This window comes from Ascaphus truei, chromosome 3 (assembly GCF_040206685.1).
Source record: "Ascaphus truei isolate aAscTru1 chromosome 3, aAscTru1.hap1, whole genome shotgun sequence".
Lineage (NCBI taxonomy): Eukaryota > Metazoa > Chordata > Amphibia > Anura > Ascaphidae > Ascaphus > Ascaphus truei.
In genome coordinates, this window is record NC_134485.1 from 6,651,991 (window position 1) to 6,676,971 (window position 24,981).

General features: G+C 44.2%; 1 protein-coding gene across 3 annotated transcripts in view; it reads right to left on the reverse strand.

Moving 5' to 3' along the window:
• Positions 1-24,981, reverse strand: part of PDZK1 (PDZ domain containing 1) — a 125,328-nt gene that overhangs the window by 1,725 nt on the left and 98,622 nt on the right. For 2 of the 3 annotated variants that reach the window (XM_075593564.1, XM_075593565.1), the window contains 7 exons: positions 17,878-18,089; positions 14,302-14,617; positions 9,962-10,098; positions 8,959-9,154; positions 6,372-6,568; positions 5,480-5,761; positions 2,283-2,582 (listed from right to left, as the gene is read on the reverse strand). In XM_075593564.1, the coding sequence (XP_075449679.1) occupies positions 2,283-2,582; positions 5,480-5,761; positions 6,372-6,568; positions 8,959-9,154; positions 9,962-10,098; positions 14,302-14,617; positions 17,878-18,087 (1,638 nt within the window). In that variant the 5' untranslated portion in view covers positions 18,088-18,089. Of the gene's footprint in view, positions 1-2,282; positions 2,583-5,479; positions 5,762-6,371; positions 6,569-8,958; positions 9,155-9,961; positions 10,099-14,301; positions 14,618-17,877; positions 18,090-18,757; positions 18,875-24,981 lie in introns of those variants that run through there. The other variant, XM_075593563.1, reaches the window with a different exon arrangement.

Consider the following 24,981-nt stretch of genomic DNA (forward strand, 5'->3'; position numbering starts at 1 on the left):
TACAATATATCACGAACAAAACATGCTGTAGACAACTTAGAAAAGGGACGGTGTCAGCACTGTAATAAGGAATGTTTCTTGTGATGCAAAAGGGCCAACCTGAATGTCTACGGGGACTGGTGGTGCTGCCAGTCTTTCATTGCTGCCAGACTTGTATCATTGATAAGAGGCTGTCATTTAGTACGTATGGCAAAAACAGTTATTTTGACCAAACTTGTATTTCTCATGTAGCTATTGACAGAGGCCACTGATTGAGCCACCTGTGCTGAAGCAGGGACTGATGGAGCCTGTACTGAAGGAGGGATATCCTTAAACCTTGACCTGTTGCTCTCCCATGAGAACTGGAGTTAGACACTCCTGCAGTAGGGATTTGTATTGCATTTGCTGTATTTGTTCACATTTGCTAGGGAGCAGACTGAGCATAGTTTTCTTAGCTGTTGCTCCCTAGGGTTGAAGCAAACGATCATGCAGCCAGATGGCGCCGCTGATAAGTGGAATAGGAAAGGGCATTATTATTAGTATGTGTACATGTAAAGATATTCTCGCTCTGCGCTATGCATACATTCAAATAGCAGATCGGACCAATGTATTTATCTGCAGGGATATTGTACATTACTAATGATGAGTAGAGGACTGTCCAAGCACATGTCACATGCAAACATTTCCTTGTTAGTGTGTTCATGCTTGTCCGGTCATTGCTCCCCACAAAAGGGTTAACACCCTTTTCAACCCTGCAGGAGGTTTAGAGAATGTCTGATGCATCACACTATGGGCCGGATCTACTAAGTAGTGCTACTCCACCAGGCACCTTGCAGCATGGCATAGTAAATATAGCCCCCTTCATCCTGTTCAAGTAGTCGGGCTGTAGGTGTCCCCCAGCAGGTAAGGTATTTTATGGATTAACACTTCTTAGTAAATATAGATTTATTGAACTGATTCCAGTTGTGCTGAAGCGGCTGATCTGGTCATTTTTCGGCTGAAATTCCCTTTGTAGTCATCCTCTAAGGGTCCTATTTTAGTGTCAGCAGTAAGTGCACTTCCGAATGAAAGAACCCATTTCCCACGGATTAGCAGGTCCCCGTAATATAACAGTCTCTCTTGCAAGCCGTGCGATATGGGCAAAATATCTCAATCTCGCACATTTTGGCCATTCGCTGTTATTCTAGCAATCCTTTAAAGCCAAAAATGCCAAAGAGCATGGAAATACTCACACGGTTAATCTCGCCACATCAAGGCTGGAGAGATTGCCCCAGTATGAGCACATTAGCAGTTTTTGCGCCACTGTGCAGGGGCGCCCTAATTCCATTAGTTTAAATACAGCACCGTTTTCATTCCCATTTGTAACTTTTCCCTGAACTGCCCACCTAACTATGTACATTAGTGCAGACCCTACCAGACAATAATGCCCGGCTGGAGGAATTGAAGGGCCAATGTGAAGCAGCCTGGGCATTTGTGTCCAGTAATGCCCATTTCTAGGCAGATTATTAATATAATAGTTTAAATGTATGTGTTTATCATTTTTTTATAAAATATTAATAAACATTTTTTTTAAATTACTTTTTAATTTTGTTGACACAAGAGAGAATGAAGTGCCCAAAGTCACAAGGACCTGACACAGGAATTTGAGCCGGCCTCCCCTGCTTCAATGGCACTGTCATTGGTTCCAGACTCCTTTACTCACTGAGCCACTATGCGTGCATGTGCCTGCGTATATACACACACCATGGCTCGTGGGCAGTTTATATAATGCGGCTTCGCCAAGTGATCGCCCCGTGTATGCTATTTTAGGGCAGGATCATACTGCCTTCGCCTGCGCAGAGGCGTGCGCATCCGTGACGTCACCCGCGTGGAGGGTGCGTTTTTCGGACATGCTAGACACACCGTTGGGGGGTGTATCTAGGGGCGTGTCAGTGATGTCACAGAGCTGGTTCGCCCTGATTGGGCAAACTGCTCACGTGACCTGCCCGTCGTGGCGAGCCATCTGTTTCAAGGCGATTCCTCGCGCAACGCGTGCCCCATCCTGCTGTCACGCCCACGTGCCCGCACGGTCTATGGGCACGATCAAAGCCTTAAGGCAAAGTGATTGCACCACGTGCAGACGCCTCCGCGTGCTCTGCGGCATAGATGCGGGAGTTTAGAAGTGTCAAATCTTACAGAATACAGCAACATCCCCATTTTTATTTTGCTACCCAGTGCCCTGTGAAATTGCACGTTTTGACATGTATTACTGTATGCTGCGGGTAATAGAATAGGCCGCTATCTATTGAAGGAAGATCTCTCACCTTTAGTGTTGGCTCGGGAGCGGATCTCTGTTTACTAGCTTGGACTATCTCATTGTAGCTGGGAGGAGCAGTGTCTTCGGGTAAAGGATCCGCCATGGAAGCCTTAATAGGAATTTTCTTGGCCTTGAAGTACTCATATGCCTCTTGTGATACAATCAACAGTGTCAGTTTCCCTCCAGCATTTCGGATTCTCGTTACAACGTCTTCATAAGCTTCCTCCTCCACATTTACCCCGTTCACTTCCAACAGCATGTCCTCTTCTTTCACTCCGGCCACATCAGCTGGGCCGCCTTTCACCACCTACTCAACAAGAGATGCCGCCAGTTAGTACTTTCGCAGCCAAAGACTTTTTACATTCATGGATGCCGCCTGTGACTTCCGATTTCAGGGATATCAAAATAAAAACAGCTTACCAGAAGGCTAGGAGGTAGTGGTCAGGCCATACCTGTTCCACACAAAAATGCATGGAAATAACGCTGATTTGTCATTGCACAAACATTACAAATGTGCCCTTTTTTATTAGTAGTGTGGTGAAACCCTGTTGCCTGTCAATAACAATAATTAACACGACTTTAAGACACTACGTCTTCCTGATATTAACTTTAGTGTTGAAACCTTTCACTCAATAGATTGTGGTGAAAGGGTTAAGGTAACAATAATGTTTTACTCCGCAATGTATCTATTGACTTCTGTCATATGTGCGCAGACCACGTATGTACGGGTATACATGAAGAAAACACCAATACGTAGTGTGGTTTGCATGGCTACACAGTAATGATAACATTTATTCCTATAACCATGTGCCTCTTCATTAGATGTGTGTTTTAGTTTGGTCTGCAGCGGGAGCCTGGTCTGAAATGCTTAATGAATATTGTGCGTCAGTCTTAGTTCCTTTCCTGGCAATTCTGGTGTCAGTGTTTAGGGCCTAAATGCAGATTTCTGAAGCCCCTTCACCTGCCCATCACCTCAGCATGTATTTTACCCATCTAGCCTTCCCAACCTAAATGTTCAGATATATAGCTCTTACTTAGATATGATTGCTACATTATCCCTTTTCTTCACACTAGCAGAAACATTATTATACCCCAATATAGCGAAAGTCCACAAACCCAAATAGGTTTAATTTTAGGGTTATGTGTTAACATGAATGGAATAGCCCTGACTTCAGATCCACGGAACGCGTTAGGACTCCTGAACTTTCCAGGATCAAAAGCAATTGCCAACGTTCCTTATTCCCATCTCCACGTGTGGGATCTGGCAGCTTCCATCTATTTCCAGGTCATTCACTGCAGATAGAGGAGCTGAAGTAATACCAACTAGTACATATGTAATGCACCAGTGCCACTCACTCAGCCCAAATAAATATATTGCATACTTCACTGTACTATCCTCAATTATACTAATAAAACCTATAGAGGATAGCCAGTGTCAAATCATTACGGACACTCAATAAAGGGGTTTGCAATTGAGAATTAAAAAATGTATCCGAATAGAAGCAACACTCCTTCAACTCGCTTGTTACTAATCAACTTAGGGTGCTGGATTGCAAAGAGTGAACTTCATTTAAGTATACACTTCAAACTTAAAAGAAATTCAGTCTAGAAACTTCAGGGCCGGTCTTGGGGCATGGTGGCTGGCTTAGGCCCTGCGCCTTCAGGGGCCCCATGCTCCCTCCTCCTGTCAGCGCCAGGTTCAAACTTCATCCCGACCTGGGGTGGGGGAACTGGAAGAGGGAGCGCAGGGACCCTCCTCCTCCAGCACCCTCCTCCTATTGGAAGATGTATCCCGGCGGACGACAGGAGGGAGGAGCACATTTGGTTAAAACGCCGACGGTGTTCCAGGACATCTCGCCGCTGGACGTTTTGTCTGAGATGTCCGTTGCGTGCGCTCCAAAGCCTGACTGCTTGCTACGACAAGCCAGGTCTGATAAGTGCATGTTTAAATATACCGATCGGGACCGCTACACTGTTTAGATTGTCTGCTCTAACACGCCATCTTTAAATGTCCCACTTTGTCAATGACACGGTTCCAGCACAGTTTCCTCCATTACAAATGGTCCGCAGGAAATGATTGGAGACTGTAAGTTTCTCAGGCACAGAAATCCCCTCCCCGGGTTTTTCTCTCACGCGGTATTGGGAGCAGAGGTGCTGATATCTTATCCCAAAATGGTGCACTTGCTTTATTTGGAAATGTTTTACTTAATTAAACAAGAGCTCTACTATTGTACCATGTGACTTTAGTTCCTAAATCGGGAAAGATAACAGTAGAAAGTATGTTACACGGGTGAGTATTTATTGCAATTTCAAAATCCCTTTCTACTATGATTTGGGTTTTTAGCACAGTTTAAAGAGGCAATCCCTCCTAGGACCAATGCCAGCTAGTTTCACTGACATGTTTTTTGGGTCTCACTAGGTAATTGATACCATTTACCCATATCTGACATCTACAAGTATTTTATAATTATTCTATAAAGTGAAACTTGGGAGGGCTTTGAGTTCCTCTGGCTGCTCCCTTTGTGTGATGTCACTGTGGGATAATACTATGAAATCACTGTGTGATGTCACTGTGTGATGTCACTGTGTGCTCAGCAAGTGCTTGTACAGCCAGAGTCCCCCCCCCCACCACAAACCACCAAACTAATTCAACTATTGTAACTCCCCTCCACACTTTGTATTCCTGATGTTCCTCAACATTCATATAATATTCATCTTAATTAAATGTTTGCAAAACCATTAAGTCAATAATAAGACGAAAAAGAACTTAGTATAAATTATATAAACAAACCCCAGCAAATAAATATTATTATTATTATTATTATTATCAAACAGAGCCAACACAACTACAGTTTCTTTGTTTATATCATTTCTTTTGATTTTTTGTGTTTCATATTGAGCCCTTCCCCCCTCCCCCCATCCATTTAATATATCTCCCATGTCTCTGGTAATGAAAGGGTTAAGCCAAACAGCACAAAAATGGGACTAATTTGCTATTTTGAATGTCTTCTGTCTTACTTCTGATTTTCCCCTTTCCCATCATGAGTTTTGTCTTATTTTATGTCTCGTAACATGTGATGTGTACTTGTTTTTGCTACTGCTTGAAAAGTCCAGTAAATGCTTTATATTATGTGTACAAAGCAATAATGCAACACTATGTCCCTTCTGCTACTACAGTAGCATGTCACAGGTTGCATGCTTTACCTGTTTAATAAACTGCCCAGGGACCTCCTTGATGGCATTCAGGTGGAAGCCATACCCAGCTGTGCCCTTCTCCAGTCTGCAGAGTTTGGGCTTGTGCTTCGGAGCAGCAGAAGAAACAGCAGGGATGGGAGCTGAAGTTGGCACTGGTGTTGGAGTTGGCACTGGTGCTGGGGCAGTGGATTGTACTGTTGATGGAACTGGCACTGGGGTTGGCACCTCCTTTGTTCCGCTCTTTATTTCACCCGGTGATTCTTGCAAGTATAAGAATGGAGAGATGCCAGCCTGAAATATAAAATATATTAAAATGAGTGACTGCTCAGACCAGGGATGCTCAATTACAGTCCTCAAACCCCCTCCCCCCCTCCCCTCCCCAGGGTCATCACTGGGATTCTTTAAAAAAATATATATAAATATTTTATTGAGCTGAATATACGTGGATATAGTGAAAAAGAAGACTGCTATGTAGTCGGGGACGAAGCATCATGAATAAAGACTTTTAAATCAACGTAATAATTTTCAACAATTTAAATAATGAATGAAGGAGGAGGGAGAAAGGTAATGTCCATCTATCACAGGCGGGCACAGAAGGTTAGAACAGGGAATAAGTAAGACAGGTGGACAGGGAGACATTTTTGGTTTATGTTATAAAAGTGACAATTAAAAAAAAGATAGGATCATTCAGAATGAGTTAACCAATTGTATTCCCCATTACAGTGCCTCCACTGGAGGACTGGAGTTGAGCACCCGTGCTCTAAATGGATAAGTACATTTTATAAAGCCCTTAATGTTGCATTATTATTTGCCAACAATCGTAGTTATAAAGTTTTGTACAAGTATTCAGCTATCCAGGCAAGATGGGGATCCCATGTAGCTTTCTCGCTGGATTCCTCACCAGTGTGTACAGTTGATCAGTCTTCGCATCCACCACCAGGAATGTGGTCTTGTCTCCTCCCTTCCAAATAGCCTCCACCACGTCCTCATGTTCCCGCTGCTCCACGGACTCTCCATTAACAGCAACAATACGGTCGTAGTCCTTCAGCTTAGCTTTTTCTGCTGGGCTGCCAGGGTCAATCTCCATGATGAAATGACCTGCAACCAGCAAAGGAAACAGGCCCACGTAAATGAAGTAGTGTACAACAACTGTACTTGATTTAACCCTTTAATCAGATTAAAATGTGTGTTTTGCAATCCTTTCTCTCCTTGATTAAACCTAAAACTTGTATTAACTGAAGGTACTTTGTTTACCAAGATTCTCTATCTGAAACGAACACTTACACTAAGGAGCTGGTTAGGGTTGTCACTAGACGAGGGGTGAGTGGGGCAGGTTAAGATTTTTTTTTCTCCAATTGTTCAAGAGCTATACATTCTGTAGTGCTTTGAAAATGAAGAATAGTAGAACTGAATCATAAACCTCTCATTCTGACATGAGTCTAGTTGTCAATCCAAGATTGTATGGATTCACTCTGAATCTGGGGAGTCCCCCAGAGCTGAACCTGACTATTAGTACTTGGCCCCCTCAGTTCACAAGATATTTACCATTTTATGTGCTTGTTTTTCTGGTTCATTTTACGCGTTCAAAATGGTCACCATCTGCAGCTCACTTACATTGACCAATAAGAAGCCACATTGTCATCATACCAAGACATTATAGCTTTATATTGGACTACTCTGATGGCCATCTTCATATTTACTGTAATTTTACTGGCTCAACAAAAATGTAAGTATCTAAGAAACTGGAGGATGGACGAACCAGTCCAAATCCGTTCCTCAAATTTCCCCCAACTTGCCATTCAAAATCCGCTCCGCGGTGTAAAATCCACCGACGGATTGTTACCGTTTCAATCCGTGCAGATGAATCCAGATCCGCTGTTAGATACTTTCCGCTGGTGGGATTTTAACAATCCATCCCTGGATTCACAATCCGCTGACAGATTTTAAGAATCCAATATGCGGATTGCTGAATACGTGGATTGTATTTTTAAAGTCTGTCAGCGGATTGTGGAATCCCCAGATGGATTGTGAAATCCCCGGAATGATTGTGGAATCCCCAGATGGATTGTGGAATCCCTGGGCAGATTATGGAATCCCTGGATGGATTGTGGAATCCCTGGTTGGATTGTGGAATCACTGGTTGGATTGTGGAATCCCTGGTTGGATTGTGGAATCCCTGGATGGATTGTGGAATCCCTGGTTGGATTGTGGAATCCCTGGATGGATTGTGGAATCCCTGGTTGGATTGTGGAATCCCCGGATGGATTGTAGAATCCCTGTTTGGATTGTGGAATCCCCAGATGGATTGTGGAATCCCCGGATGGATTGTGAAATTCGGATGGATTGTGTTATCCCCGGATGGATTGTGGAATCCCTGGGCAGTTTGTGGAATCCCCGGATGGATTGTGGAATCCCCGGATTGATTTTGGAATCCACGGATGGATTGTGGAATCCCCGGAATGATTGTGGAATCCCCAGATGGATTTTGGAATCCCTGGTTGGATTGTGGAATCCGTGGTTGGATTGTGGAATCCCTGGATGGATTGTCTTATCCCCGGATGGATTGTGGAATCCCTGGTCAGATTGTGGAATCCCTGGGCAGATTGTGGAATCCTTGGAATGATTGTGGAATACCCAGATGGATTGTGGAATCCCCGGATGGATTGTGAAATCCCCGGATGGATTGTGGAATCCCCGGATGGATTGTATAATTCCCGGATGGATTGTGGAATCCCTGGGCAGATTGTGGAATCCCTGGATGGATTGTGGAATCCCGGAATGATTTTGGAATCCCCGGATGGATTATGGAATCCCCGGAATGAGTGTGGAATCCCCAGATGGATTGTGGAATCCCCGGATGGATTGTGGAATCCCTGGTTGGATTGTGGAATAACCGGGCGGTTTGTCGGTGTTAAAAAAAAAAGAAACACACACAAATGGTGAATCGCCATTTTTGAGACAGAATCACAGAAATCCGCAGATATAAAGATCCTGTCGATCCACGGCAGATTCAAATCCACCCACAAAATGTGCCCATCTCTACTTGGGGGTGCCTAGATGTAGGGAAAGCATGCCTCAGTCACGGAGGGTTGCTGCTTTATGGTGCTTGGTTTTAAGCTGTTCCATACTGCACTGACACAAAAGTAACGTGTACCTACTGTAGTTCATGTATTTTATGCTGGAGCATCTGAAAGTGAATGACTTTCTATACTAATAAACCACGTCTAGATTTCATATATCACATGCAAAAATGAAGGATAGGATTCCATGTGGGGAAATAAACATACAGTATTATCAACAGCCAGAAACGTGTTATCAAAAGTCCTCTAGCTACAATCCTTTTACAGCAGTGGTAAAACGGAATTATTCAAAAATCCCATACTCTTAAATGTTATATTTAATAACGTGGGGCTGATCATTATCGTACGAGTTTTGCAACCAAAAGAGTTTGATAAGAAGCTACAATATTGGTGTATTTTTTTATTTACCTCTTTTGCTTTTTTCTTGCCTCAAATAGAACCCGTATCCCTCCGGCCCCTTTTTGAGATGCACCGTTTTTGGTTTAGAAGGCAGTAGCTGCACAGTAGCTTTATCTGCTGTGATCTTCATCTTCTGTTTCCGGAAGAACTCATCGGTTTCCTTATCTGACAGCAGGAACATCACGTTGGTCCCAGAGTCTCTCACCTGCGTCACACAAAAAATCAGGGAAACTGGAATGCCTACACTTTCCTGGTTAATTGATGCTAATGCTGTGTGCTTTAATCACCAAAACAACCAGGTATACATAAGGTATGAGCCGGGGTGTTCCTTTATAATGATGGGACAGTAATGGCTCTGGAATTTTGGTAAACAAGTGACACAAAGGAAGAGATGTTGCTCCCATCGGTACCACTGAAGAAGTGAAAGCAAAAGAGCTTGTGCGGCTCAGTGCATGTGGCCAATAAGAAACTATTGAACACATTGTACCTTCTGCAAGGCACATGCAACTATTTGTTCACATTAGCATATGAATTATCAAGAAAACCTCCAATTTTAGCAATAAGAGATTTTTCGTGACTAAATCCGGTGCTGCTTTTTGTGCGCGTGTTGGACCATTTTATGCAGAAAGGAGACGGCCAGAAATGCCGCAGCCACCGAAACAATGTGGGTAGCAGCGGATTTCAAAGTCTGCCGTCTCTAGGCACAACCGTGGCAGCCGCCTCCTTGCTGCCATCCTTCTCCATGGTGTGTGCACGGTGTCACGTTGCCATGGTAACACGGCAGCATGACGTCGTTTTGACGCTGCGGTTCAGAAGCAGGGCGGCAGGTAAGGATCCGGCTGCAACAGATAAAAGGGCACCATTAGGTCCGATAGGCCGGAGAGCACGGCAAAAGTATATGGGGACAGACATTTTGCCACCTTTAAATTTCAGGCCTGGGCTTAACGGACCTAATGGGAAATCCGCTACTGGATGTGAGATTCTAGAACGAGTATTTACTTTTCTGTGTTACCTTTTGACTTATTTGGTCATGTGTGTCTTTTTCCACATTCTTGCCATTCACTTCAATGATACGATCACCTTCTCGGGCGCCAGCTTTCACAGCTACACCATTAGGAGCCAGTGAGGCCATATACAAGCCACTTACACCTGCAATGCAAGAACGGTTATGTTCAACAACTCACTGCTTGAGGGACCTGGAAAACAGTCACAACATTTTCTCATGCTGGTGACTTAAGCTTTTGTCCAAATGCAAATACCATGTAATTTCTAACATTGTTACTGCAAGGGAGAACAGTGATTCAGTGATAACAATGGCATGAGGGGATCTGGGTTCAAGCTCCAGTGTCAGCTCCCTGTGACCTTGGGCAAGTCACTTTATCTCCCTGTGGCTCAGGCACAAATCATAGGTTGTAAGCTCATCTGGGCAGGGACTGTGTCTGTAACATTCCTACAGTATGTGTTGTATACCAGGTGCTATATTGTGATTGTGAAGCACTTTGAGTCCCATTGGGACAAAAGCGCTGTATGAAATAAAGTTTTTATTATTCAAGGCAGGCTACAACAAACTTTGAGTTCCCCTGGGGAGGCTAAACTCATTTGATGAATTAGGCAGCATTCAAACTAAAAGCAGCCATGATACAAACAGTTGCATTACTGTTAACACCTCCACAAATTAAGGAAGGGAAAATAAAGTTTTAATCTTTTTTTTGCGTCACCCTCATGGCATTGTATAGTTGTAAGATATCTCACAGATAAACACTTAAATAATAATGAGAATTAATATCATTACATATTTATAGGAGAATAGATAAGTCAACATGAATGGAATGCTGTACCTGGTGTGAGCAGTACAGCTACAAAGTATGCGGTCACAGTGGTGCTACCCAGCAGCTGTTTCGCTCACCCTGCTAGAGCTGCTGTCCTGAATAGCTGAGGTTGTGGGTTCTGAACCTCTTGGGCCTGACACCAGTACCCCCTTCCACGCAAAGTGCCTTAAGCTTTTAAGCTTGTCAATATAAGTCTCATGGAAATCCTTTTAGGGGGTGTGCAGGTGTGAAGGCTTGGAGGTACAGGTGATGGCGTGCAGGTGCAGGTGTGGGTGTGAGAGTGTGCAGGTGTGGATGTGTGGGTGTGAGGGTGTGCAGGTGTGGGTGTGATGGCGTGCAAGTGTGGGTGGGAGGGCATGCAGGGTGCAGGTGTATGTGTGTTGCCGGCAGGTGCAGGTAGAGATGTGGGTGTGAGGGTGTGCTGGTGTGAGGGCATACAGGTGCAGGTGAGGGTGTATGGGTGTGCAGGTGTGAGTCATATAAATACATTTTGCTTTTTCCAGTTAACATAACTCCCAGGTATCTAAGGGGTGGTCCTTTTTGAGCACAGGTGTTTCGCCATATGGAGGGGGGGGGGGTGTGGAGGGGTTATATATAGTGCTTGGGACTCTATTAAATTAGGTATTCTATATTCCCCACCCCCATCTCACTCCCACCCCTCCCCCCCATATTTCAGAGTCTGGTGGACATTTAATATAAAATTGATGGTGGATTTCACAAAATCCAGGTGGATCGGAACCAATGGCAGAATACTGTAGGATGTATCCACACAAATTTCATATGCCTTTGAATTTCAGTGGGCGGATCAGATTTTGATGAGTTCGCCCATCTCTACGTCTAACATGTAAGGTTGGATTAGGTAGGAATGTCTGACCACATGGCCACCTTGGAAATCTATTCTAGGGATTGAGCTCTACCTCTCAAACAGCTGAAACTACCAACATGATTCGAGCCTTTTTGGAGAAGTTTGGCTCAAAATTTATGTTAACGTCTCCTCCCATTCAATTTGCTACATTAGATGTCATTGCTTTCATTACTTCTCATGATGATTTTTTCTAAAGTACATTTTCACGCATGAAATACAGTACAGTTAACGTCCAGAGAATACAACTTTGATCGTTAGCATTTGACGGATTTGGGAACAAAAGGGATGTACAGTTGGAATATCAATATGAATATTAGATATAGTCTCATAGAGGGTCATGCTTGGATTTCTCCTACTCCTTAGGCGGAGGTTATTGCCATAACCCTTGAATACTTATTGCTTTACAATGCATTTCTGGTACCTCCTGGATTATAGAGGTTCATGAAAACACCTTTTGAGTAATTTGAACTGGACAGAATGATGCCCCATACAGAACCTTTAATACATGATTGAAATCCTCTAGCAACAGAATCTTAATATCTGGATTACATTTTGTAATCTCGTTGACTGCTGCAGGTTCCCCTTACATGGACATCATTTATTTATGAAAGTCTTGCATTGTTCTGTGATATACCACATAGGAAAGCATAGAAGCTAAAAACTAAATGTTGAAAACTGAATAAACAAATGCTATGTCATACTGTACTAAGGAAATGAAGCAGAGTGAGAAGACAAGCGATAAATAACAATATGGTAGACATATCTAGGATATTATGGTCAGAATATAGCCAAATCTCAGCTCAAAGGAAATCATGGGCTGCTGCAGGATATTGAAGGCTTCCAAAATACATGGACAATGCATAACATCTCCTTACAGATGGTAGTGCGGAAGAAACCTGACCAAAGATGGTGGTTTCTGCATTTGGAGGCCAAATTCTATTTTTTCAATATGAATGGGGAGAGGCACTTATCATGCACTGCAGTATATGGAAGAAATAACAGATGTGACCTGTTCCAGTGGCACACTATATGACAATAACTCACAGTATCAAACACTTTGCCAAAGGATTCAATGGAAGAGGCTGGCATCTGACGTCACGTTGTAGCTGGCTATAATGGCCGATGGAGTGGGGCACATATGCAAGTTGACATAATTAGAGACAAGTGCAATGTATTAAGAATGTAATATTGTGCTAAGCCTGATTTCGGAATAACCACCAGAATTGTCCTCAAGTGGTTCTACAGTGCAAACAAACAATTTAAAAAATAGCGTATTGGCTGTATTACTTTCGCTATTTCTTTGCACTGTTTGAATGAACAATATATTGGTAGTATTATTATTATCATCATTTATTTGTGAAGTGCCAGCATTTTCCATGGCGCGGTACAATGGGGGTACAGAGTCATGTATATTACAAAACAAAAAAGTTACATACAGGTGAGGACAGACATGCACAAACAGATACAAGGAGGTAGTAAGGGCCCTGCTCATGAGAGCTTACATTCTATAGGGAATGAGGGACAATGATGAAACAAGAAGGTAAGGTGGCTGCTCATTGTAGAATAAGGTGTGGCTCAGGTTAGAATATGGCCCAGTCTGACAGCTGAAACTATTAAAGTTTGGGGGCTGGGGGGAATGTTATGTAGGGTGGAGATCGGTCCAGCCACACAGCTGGTCCCAATGGGTTGGAGGGGGAGGAGAGTTTTAAAACATCTGTAAGCTGGGGGGGTGGGTCTGATGGTGCGTGGTAGGGAATTCCAGAGAGAGGGGGCAGCACGGGACAAGTCTTGTAGGAGGGATTGAGAGGAGGTAATACGGTGGGAGGAAACCGGAGGTGGATGTCGAAGACAGAATGTATGGGGTGTGTAAGTATGTATTTGAAAACGAGGGCTGAGATGTAAGGTGGGGCAGTGTCGTTGAGACCTTTATAAGTCATTACTAAGGTTTTAATTTAATTCTAGAGGGTATGGGAAGCCAATGTAGGGATATGCGTAGTGGGGCAGAAGAGAGATCCACGAGAATTAGTATGGACAAATGACCCTTAGATTTAGCTGTGAGTACTGTAGGTCATTGGTTACTTTTGTTAGTGCTGTCTCGGGGGAGTGTAGAAGATGGAAACCAGAGAGTTGGAAGAGAGAAATTGCATCCAGCATTTGTACACAAGTCACTAAGTAGCTTGGAGGCAAAGGGGATAAGTGAGAGGGCAGTAGTTAGAGGGGGAGGATGAGTCAAGTGAGGGTTTCTTGAGTAGCATCTTTGCTAATAAATCATAAAACACTCCATTTAATTGTACATGTGTAACTGTCCCTTTCTCTGCCCTATGAAGTATTGGCATGTCAAAAAATCTACGGTTATCTATAGTACATGTTTTTTTTAGTCTTGTTGCCTTCAATTTTGGGGGATCGGGGACTTATAAAAGTATAGAACCCAGCTCAAATAAATCAACATTTCTCCCCATTTCATGAGATGTGATAAAACAGAAATACAGGCAAATGTATAATCATTAATAAAGTATCTAAGATTATTACCTTCAAACATAAGGGATTAACAAGACTTTTATTGAATGAAGAATGATGATTTTTTTCTATAAACAATTATACAGGCTATTCTGTTTTTTTTTTAAATTTCTCTAAATACAAATTGTGTTATATTCTCACCTGTAGTTGTTTTTAGACTGAATCCGTAGCTACCTCCATCCTTATCCAGATAGCAAAGTCGTGGTCTTGGTACCAGATTTTTATCCCCATTTACCTCTGGTTGCTTAGAAGGCTGGCTAGCTGCTGCTTGCTTAGCAGGTTGGCTGGCTGCGGGTTGTTTAGCAGGTGGGCTGGCTGCTGCTTGCTTAGCAGGTTGGTTTGAATTCTTGTTGAGTGCTGAGAGGTCTTCTCCATTTTTCTTTGCATTTTCATAGGTAGCTTCATCCAAAACTAAAAGCGTTACAGAATTGCCACTTGCCTTTATGAGACCTACCACCTACGGAGGAAACACTTGTAAAATTCAGTACGTTGGTGTGACTTAAATATCCCCCAAAGTGCCTTAAAAGTTAAAGCAGTGGCTCTGTGTCTTTGTAAAATGTCTCTGATCGCTACACTAAATGATTGAGCTAATTGTATAGGATAATTTCCATATGCAGATAAAGTATATGCGACAAGGTAAGCTAACAATATACTGTATTTAATTTCCATGACACTGAAGAGGACTAAACTGAATGTATTCAAAGAAACTAGAACTATACAGTTTTCAAAGGAAGGTGCAGATATTTCCTCTGTATTGTAGGCTGATTTGAACTTTGCACTGAAGGATGGATTGCACTTAACTGATTGATTCTCCAGATAAGGATCTCAATACATATGTTGAAGTGAATGTTTCTAAAAGCAGTTGTAGCTTATAACACTGGCGAGGGTTGCATGATACCGTAGGTTGCAGCGTATTGTGATATAATATGTAATATTCAAGTTTGAATACATATAGTATGTACTGTAGTCTTTTGTACTTGCAGATGGACATTCTATACAAGATCTAACCTGTCCAAGCCAATATATACAATACTAGCTGTACCCAGCATAACATACGCTGATCTAGGAGATACTGTATGAAAAGTTATTAAACATTACTGTTTGTTTTTACCCTCCCTGTAATGCCTTGCTGTCTCTTGCTCCCACTTCCCCCACCTTACTCTCTCCTCCATCATGCCCTGCTCCTCTTTGCACTCTATCAACCCCTCTTGTTGCACTCCCTGCCTTTCTGTGTCTGCTCCTCTGTGCACACTACACTCTCTCCCGTCCTACTTATTTAATCTGTCTCCTTCTCTCCTTGCTGTCACTGTTTCCTCCTCCTACAGACTGTGTTGTCTCTCGTCCCCTCTCTTTGCACTCCTTCCTGCCCAATATGCACACTGCTATCCATTCCCTCCTTCTCATCATCCCTCTGTCTCCTCTTCTCCTTGCTCACTCTGTCTTTTCCTCTCCTTGCTGCCTCTCTCTGCCTCCTCTCCCCTCGTTGCTGTGTCTCCTCCCCTCCCACCTCCATCATGTCCTGCTCCTCTTTGCACTATTTGCCTTACTGTGTCTGCTCCTTACAGTCCATACTACATTCCCTCCTCATCTGTCTCCTATTGTACTTGCTGTCTCAATTGCCATACAAATCCCCTACCCCAGTGTTTCCTTGGTGAGTGAGAGGCTGCTCAGTCTAACACAGAGCGGGAGAGATGTGCAGTCTTTTTTGCTGTCTCTGTGTAAGTGACAGGCTGCTCAGTCTATCACAGAGGAGGAGGAGGGATGTGCCTCCTCACTGGCTGTTTCTGGACGATTGACAGGGTGATCCACCTATCACAGAGAGATGTGCAGACATCTATATATATATATATATATATATATATATATATATATATATATATATATATATGTAAGGGGGTCACCCCCGGTTCCCCTGATTTTCCTTTACCCCTGTGGCAGTGGGGCAAGGGGACGGCGACTTCTCCCGGCGGGCACCGCCCTCTTGGTTTTGGCGCGAGCTTCGCCAATGCGCAGTAAAGATCGCACACATGATCCCCATAGAAAAGAGCTTTGCCAAGGACTACAATTCCCAGCAGCCTCAGGGGACTGCACTTTCACCTTTGTCACAGGCAGCATTGAAGCCAATAGAGCTGGCAGATTCTCATGCTGCAGAGTTGCAACAATGTTGTGTGCAGACAGGGTTTTTGTCAGTTGGAGCACGTTGGGGAGTCAGAGACCGGAGCAGCCCAGGGAAGGAGGTAGGGTACAGGAGTCAGGGACTCCCTGTACTAGGCCAGCACCCCCAGGGCCCGAGATAGCTCAGCTCCCCAGTAAGGTGAGTGTTGCCAGGGGCAGCCCTCAGGTTAGGGACCCTGTCACTTACATTAGTGGGAGCTGGGAAAGAAAGGTTACAGAGAGTTGGAGTCAGGGAGCTGTGAGGGAAGGAAGGGTGCGGGGAGCGAGTGCAGCTCCTGCCCCATATAGGTACCTACACCCCAGGTAGGCCCCAACTCCCCACTAGTTTAGTGGGTAAGTGCTGAGGGAGGCCCAAGATAGGGGCTCTGCCCTTAGTGTAGAGTGCTGCCTTGTCAGAGTCATGGCTGTTAGTGCTGTGAGGTCTGACAGGCAGGCACCTTGTTGCGCAGCACGTTGGCTGCAGCATCCAGTGAGCTACAGCTTGCTGCTGTAGGCGCTGGGACTCGTTAGGTCTTAGTAAGTACAGTCAAGGCTGGGAAGAGTTAGGGGAGTGGGGCAGGTTAGTAACCCCGGTAGGCCTCTAGGAGTTTTCCCCAAAGCCACTTTAGGTTGCTGTACTACAGGGACAGGCCCTAGGTTAGGGTTCCTGTCACGTTAGTACCAAGTGTTAGTTAGGGACTCAGCGGACGCTGCGGTTCCTGTAAAGCGGTTTGGACCCACGTTGGGGTCCGCAGAGACTATTCCAGAGTGGGACCGCCCTGGCGGTCTGCGTACAAAGGAGTTTGGTTGGAGGATCAGACGGATTCATCACACGTCTGACCCTTTGCAAAGCCAGTTGCTGATCCGAGTACCGGAGTGCTCGGCAGGTACCATACAGTCATAAGTGCACCAACGGGCCCCTTAGTGTAACTGTGACTGCGCAGTCACCCACGTTCTCTCTAAGAGTGCGGGACATTGGGTGGGATTCTCGGGACACTGGGTGGGATCACCTGGTGTTGGGGAAGCGTCCTGCGCGACGCCGTAGGTGTCTCCTCTAGAGAGGGACACAGGTTATATAAAGGTATTGCGTGATATGTTATATTGCTTGTTAGTAAAGTCACTCGTTAATATATATATTCCCGTGTATGTGATTATTGTATTGTCCTGCGAGGAACCACTCCCCCTCTGGTGGGAGCCATCGCAGGTGGAGGCGCTGAATTGAGTAAGTGGTTACCCCTAGTATAATTGCCCCAGGTTCCCCGTGGCGGAAGCTCAGCCCTCCTGCGAGCCAACAGGTAATGCACCACACCTATGGTAACACCGTATGTTCCTTGCACCCACATCAGATCTGCGATTGGGGGGGGGAATACCCGTTACATATATATATATATATATATATGTGTATATATATATATATATATATATATATATATATATATATATAGTAGTTGCATTGATCAATTAATAAGTTTAAAAAATGATAAATACGAGAGGAAAGTATCTGCACTTAATTGCCATCATTGAAAACTTGTTTCAATAATGTTCAACGTTCCAACAACTAACCTCAGCATGTTCTTGTTGATCCACAAATGCACCATTGACTCTGAGCACTCGGTCTCCATCTTTCATACCAGCTTTGTCAGCTGAGCTGTCCTTTTCGACAGACCGGATGAGGTGCCCAATTTCATCCTTCTCGATACGTAAGAAAAATCCATAGCCTTTCCCGTCCGGTTTGGTTACTGTGCATTCTCGGGGCGGAAGAGTAGAGGCCATTTCTGTAACAGATTCATGATGGCGTTATCATTGGGATAAATATATTGTAATATGACAGTTATCTGAAGCTTGTAGAAAGTGGCTGCGTTCCCCAGGGTAATCTGGAAAAGCTGCTGTTCCACAGGGAAGGAATTGAGGCGGCACAGATTTGCAGACACCATATTATACAGTATTAGTTCCACGTTTCCCTCAGACATATTGATGTACTGCAAATATTATCATCTCTACACCAAGGGTGGCAAACTCGAGTCCTCAAGGGCCACCAACAGGTCAAGTTTTCAGGATATCCCTTATTCAGCACAAGTGGCACAATCAGTGGCTCAGTCTTGCCTGCAGATACTATATTTTGGTGCTATTCCAGAAATCATTAGAAATGTAAACCTATACTAAATAAATATGCATTTTCTGATGAAGCCGAAACATGGGTTATTATCTTTCTCTTTGTTTAAAACATTCTACAAATGAAGGGGATTATTTTCTTCGCTATGGGGACAACTGATCCCCCAACTTTCTGAAAGAATAAGTGGTTTCTGAGCATAGTCTGTACTGATTATTATATCCTTCCATCCTTCGCTCTAGCAGCAGCCGCCATTTTTAAAGTCTCCGCAATCTTTGGAGAAGTTCTTACAAAACGAAATAATTCCGATTAATAGCAGAGTTCCAGCCTTACCTTTGGGATGTAAGTGGAAAGGCGTCTCTCTCTCTCCCTCTCCCTAAGGATGTCAAGTCTTACTTTGAGCTGGCAAAACACAGCTGGACTTTGATTGGGCAAAGGTTGATGTAAAAGATGATCTATTTAACTTCACTCTGGTGGATAATCAGCGCATAATATCTGCAGTAAATTAATTTCCTCTAACATGGAAACCTGTGATTTTTTTTGACTACAACATCTACTTCGTTTCTATACCCAAACTCCAAAATGGCTGCAATGCAGATACCAGTGAGTATGACTCACTAAGGGAATACAGTACATGTCTGTGAGACAGATGTCAATAAATGGCAAAAAGAGGCCTTTGTTGACAAGCATTTAACTTAAGATATATAATTGTCTATCAATAACAACAGTTTATTTAATTAAATAAATGTAGCACTCTGTTTTACTCGGGAAATCATTAAACTATCACAGGTATCAAAGTGAACCTTTTTTCTAGGGTTTCGCGCTGATTGGATGTTTTCAGCCGACAGCGCGCTGAAAAACAGCTTGGCTGTCGGCTGAAAACTCCAGCGCCTCAGCACGCCTGCGGACGCTCGCGTGAGCCCCCTCTCAAGGCATCCTCATTGAGGATGCAGGGGCTCAGGGCGGATCGTCCGCACGGCTCAGCGCGGCCTGTCCTTCTATGGACTCGGCCTTATGGTGAAAACAGGGAAGAAGGGGGAGCAGGGGTCAGCAGTAAAACTTCATAAGACTCCTAATGGGAACCTACAAATGCTCACACCCTCAATGACATAAACAATGAGTGAAACTTTAAAACCAGCAGTGGGGGGGTTTAAAAAAAAAATAGAATAACAATATACTACTTACACGGCCATGTGTAAGTACAGGCTCATAAAGGGTTCTTTGTAAGATATAGCCTCTTAATAGAGTCCTCTATTCATCCATGTCTTTCTGATGAGACGTTTTCAGATGACTGGATGACGTCACTGCCATGGGTCTCCTCCAGACCCAGGAAAGAAATTGGAGCGAGTGTTCAAAATTAAAATGACAATTTATTAGAATGACATCAAATGTCCACTCTCAAGTAGGGAAAGTCCGTGTCAGCAACTCAAGGGATCCAGCTCGACTCTTGCAAGCTCTAGTACTTCGCCTCCGCGTCCAGTGTGAAGAAAGCTGCTCAGCTGGTAAAAATGAGTGTCTCTGGGTCACTACGGAAGCCTCCTCATGACAATCCAAGAACAAAGATGGAGCAACGCGTTTCATCGTAAAACGGCTTCCTCAGGCTCAATTAAAGTGCTGGGTCTGTTCCCCATCTCTTAAATAGTGTTTGTAATTAGTCCCAACAGAATCTGATGTGTCAGGAATGCATAATTGTCACGCTGTGCAGCCCATAGACCAGGCCAGTCCCCTGTACTGAGGTGGGATGTTGAATATACACACCGACAGCAGAGGGAGTGGGTCCGGGATGTGGTTGTAGCATGGCCAGGCCTGGGTTAAGATTTAGAATAGTCGTTGTACTTGCCGAGTTCAGGAGTATAGAGAGTTCCGTAGTTTAAATCCGTTTCCGTGTCCAAGGGTCTGAGAGGTAAGAATCGTGATGGGTAAGCTGAAGTCGGGAGCCAGAGGGGTAAGTCAGACAAGCCGGTTCAAATCTGTAGGAGAAAAGACAAACAGGAGCACGACACAGTATCCAGGCTACACAGGAAGCAAGGAGCTATGCAGAGCAAGGAAGTGAAGTCACAGCCGGATATTTAAAGCAACAGTGACCAATCCGGACGAGGGGCATGGCGGAGGCGTGTCGAGGAGCTGCTCGTGAGTGGCTGAGAGACCAAGAAATAGTAGAACCCAGCTGAGGGTCTGTAACACCAGTGCCAGAATCCAAGATGGCGACGGCAGAGTTCAAGGTATGCACTGGGAGGCGGCATGGGTAGCGACGGGGGGCAGGGGCAGCAGCCGCTGCAGTACTGGTAGTGGGTAAGGAGGGGTCACGCCGCAAGGGACGTGGCCCCCGATTCCTTACAATAATCAGTTCGATTAGAAACCCTGCTGCTGCAATACAGGCTCATGCCTCATTGGCTGTCCTCGGTGATGAGGTCACTATTCTTTATAAACAGATTGGCAGAAAATATGTATGCAAAGATCCCTCTCACTAGATGCATGGACTTAGTCATATTGGAAGCTATTTAGAAACTGTTAAAATACCTTTCACATTCAAAATATATAATAGATAAACCTACATTGAAGAACCTTTTATAAACATAAAATCGAACTGTACTAACATCCGCATCACAGTCCATTGCAAATGGAATGGCAACCAAATCATGTTGTGTGATTGTCTTCGACTCCTTATCCATGACGTGATTGTGTTGCGAACTAGCTTCTTCTAGGTATTTGGTTCTAGGCATTATAGTATACTGTACACACTTAAAATTATGTTTTCATATACAGACTATTCCTCCTTTGATATTATGATTTTCTTCAGGTATCAAAGAAAGGAATTACTGTTGCGTAAGTGTGTTTGTCATTATGTATTTTCATAATAAAGTTTATTTTAAAATAATTTTTAATTTACTTAACAAATATTGTAAGGGATCCTTCACCGATCGGTCTAGTGATGATGTTCTTGTGCGTTTGCATATGCACCCCCTTACTTCCCTCATTTTCTATTCTATCCTTCTCTTTTTCTTTATTTTCTTCTCTTTTTGCCATTTTTCTTTTCCTTCTCTCTTTCTTTTCCCTCCCCCCACCTTCCCTTCTTTTCATTCTTTTTCTTTCTTTTTCTCTCTTTTTCCTTTTCCTCTTTAGTTTTGTTTTTTCCTTTCTTCTTCCCTCTTTTTCTCTCTCCCCCCTCCCCCCACTCCTTCTCCTCTTTCTCTATTTCTGTTTCTTCCCCCCCCCGCCTCGGGCCACGCTCACTGCGGGGACCACGGGGAGTCCACGGGTTGCTACTGCGCAAGCGCGTTCACCCGGGGCTCCTGTGTTTGTCCTGGAAGGCGTGCGGCAACAGGGAGGGGCTTAGGGGTTTCCTCTTTCTTTCCCTCTCCTCCTCGGTGGTGCGTGCACACCAGGATGACGTGGTGGATGGCGCCAACGGGCGCGTGCACGTTCGGCAAGCTCCCCCGCCCCCGAGACACGCTCCATGGTCACCATAGTAAGGAAGCCCTTTGCTGGCTCTGCGCAAGCACATTTTAGCTGGGGGGGTTTTCCCGTCCCTGCTGGCCCAGGATTTTGTGTGGGAGGCGGGTCTGCCTGCAGGGGCGCGTGTGCGCGCTCTGATAACCCCACACCAGAATCTCATTGCCCAGATTGTAGGGAGGATCCCAGATATGGTTCAGGATTGGTAAGCCAATTATTTCTTAGTCTATAAATATGTTAATGATGATGGGATGTGTATGCCTTGATAAAGTGCTCTGTGTAGCACGAAACAGCACGTTGGTAGGGTAATGCCTTGCCCTTTTTCCTTCCATGACTATTAACATTTTTATGAATAGCGCACTTTCCTCCTAATTTCTTGTTCGGATGATTCCGGTTGTGCTCTGCCATTTCTCTCTCTTATCTGCATCCAGTCCCTCAAGCAGATGAAGAACATTAAGCTGTTTGATGCATGTACAGTAAATTGGTTTTGGGTGTTATGAAACACGTCAAAGCAAATCACAGTCTGCAGCATTTCCAATATGGTGGTTGAACATTGCTGGCAACATAAATATTCTCATCAACAAGACTTGTACCTTCTTGTGCTTTTGGTTGGAAAGCAACACATTTACACAGGAAAGAACAATCACTGACTAAAGGACTAAAAAGTATGAGAACTGAAAGAAGGTGAAAGAAGGCAAAGTGTAATATAAATACTGTGACGGTGAAGGGGTTAACCAGGCTCATCAAAAAAGGTCAAGCTCACTTGGTTAACCCTGACCCATGTGTTAGGGTCTTAGAGTGTCAGCTCTGGGACCCAGGTGTCGAAAATGTCTGACTGCAACTGTATACCAATTTTGCGGCATTAAAGATGTATTTGTCTTTTGCCTTTACTGGGTGCTGGGATCGAGAGATTTCTAGGCTGTAGGTTTCAGGGTGGGTTTGTCAGAGAAAGTCTTTACAGGATGTGGCTATGTATCGGGGATCCAAAGTTATGGGATACCCCAAAAGTTGTATCCGAGAATCGAGTGAGATTCTCGGAAACAGCCAAGCACATTACTCCGCTAATCACTGACTCTGAAAACATTATTGCTGCTCACCGCCAGGATCCTGCTGCAGCATCTTCCAGACAAGCTAAATGGGTATGAGGGGTTAAAATATAACTGTGGCTATACATGGGGTCCCTAGTATAACAGAGGTTCCCCAACATAGCAGAGATAACCAGGTGTATACCGAGGTACACTGAACCTAGTGTAGGAGTCCAGGGGCTGCTCCAGCTAGGTTATAATGCTGAGCAGGTTTTACAGTGTCTAAAAGTTTAAAAGTATTTTCTCATGTGTGCCAAGAATGAGGCTAGTGAATGTAGGGAATATATACACTCACTCCATCCCTGACACCAGAATAAGGACTCATAACTTTTAACACACAGGACACAATATATTTTATTAAATGGGTTCAGTTTAATACATATATATATATTGTTAACCTGTCTGGCAGGACAGCCTGTAGGCGAGGTCAGACAATAGTCCACATGTGTAGCTTCAGGTTAAAGCAAATGTTATATAGAAGTTGAAATCCAAAGATTCCTGCGGTGCACAGCAGGAATCTTTGGATTTCAACTTCTATGTGAATATTGAGCGTGCTGCACGCTACATTGGAACAAGCCTGCTGTGAGTATATTTCTCCCTCATAGGGATACTGCATGACCTGGAATAGTGCTGCAGCATAAGGGTTGGGTATGGCCGAGTCCCATACAACAATGGTATGTTAACCTTTATTTCATTATGACACATGGACTACTGCCATTACATTGAGTGTCTTTGTTGCTGCATTCATATAGCACTGGGTCTCATTACTCTACTTGCTGGCTGATACAGTTTCCTGTCACCATGATATGTGGACTTATACTTATTATTGTCTAAAGGTTCAGATTTGGATTGAGCACTGTGATTGGGACACACGCCCCAAACCACCGATTAAAGCAAATGTTAAGTGGTTTTATTTCTCCACAGCAGAACTAAACATTTGGGCACACTGTTCCTTTAAGGCAATACAAAACCCATAGGAAACATTGCAGCAAAATAACACCTACTCCACATTAGGAGAACTTACTAACAATCAAAGCCCAGTTCCCAACCTTTTAACATATAACACAACAGTCAGGAAACAATATTAAAGTTCTTACTGTGTTTTAGAGAGAAGGTTGGAAATCCATATGGCTAGCAGCTTGCATAGGACAGCTCTGCAATCTGAGACAGCTACCTTCCACAAGCATAACATTTATTATCAAGGGTGGCTGTCAGCTGTCTCCGCGTACTTCCATTCTTCCTGGGTTAACCCTCTGAGTGCTGGATGAAGGACTGAGATGTATGTTTCCTCAGGCATAACTATTAGTTCCTGACTTCACCCTGTCACAACCTGTATATGAATTGAGGGATTTTCTAAGTCCTGGATTCCGGCCAGTCCAGATGGCGACCAAGCTTGGTGCCTCTGTTTCTGTGCGGAGTCCGTACTTGAAAGCCTCAGGGATGCCAAGATATTAGAACAGGAGGAGTACTGCAGTTATACTTGAGTAGCCACGTCCTGGGTTAACACAAGGCTATCTGGCAACCATTTGCCCAACCCCCAACTCTGTGGAGCTTGGACAGCGGGTGGGCTCAGTATGCAAAGAGGCAGAGGTGCCAGGTTGGTGCATGCCCCTTTGCAGTCCGAGAAAAGGTGCCTTCCCGGCTTTACAACCTGGCAAATTGGTGATTGGCTGGCAGGAGAATTCCCACACTCTGATAGGCTTTAGAGGTTTGTGAATGGAAGTCAGAAACCCATAAGAAACTTTGCTGCCAATCAGGAGCGCAGATTCCAAGCGCCAAACCAACAGCGGCAAATTCAAAGATGTTTACAACTGAATAGATGCGAGCCAGCATCAGATATTTTCAAGTCAGAGAAGTTGGTATGTCCCGCTTTTTAGAATGTAGCGGTCGCGGTCGGCATTGCATGCCGAAATCAGTGCCAGGACTTTTCCGAGTAACTACCGGTCATTGGAAAGTGCTCTAAAAAGGTAATCTTAAGGAATTTTGTTCCAGAAATGGATTTATTCGTTAGCCCCATTC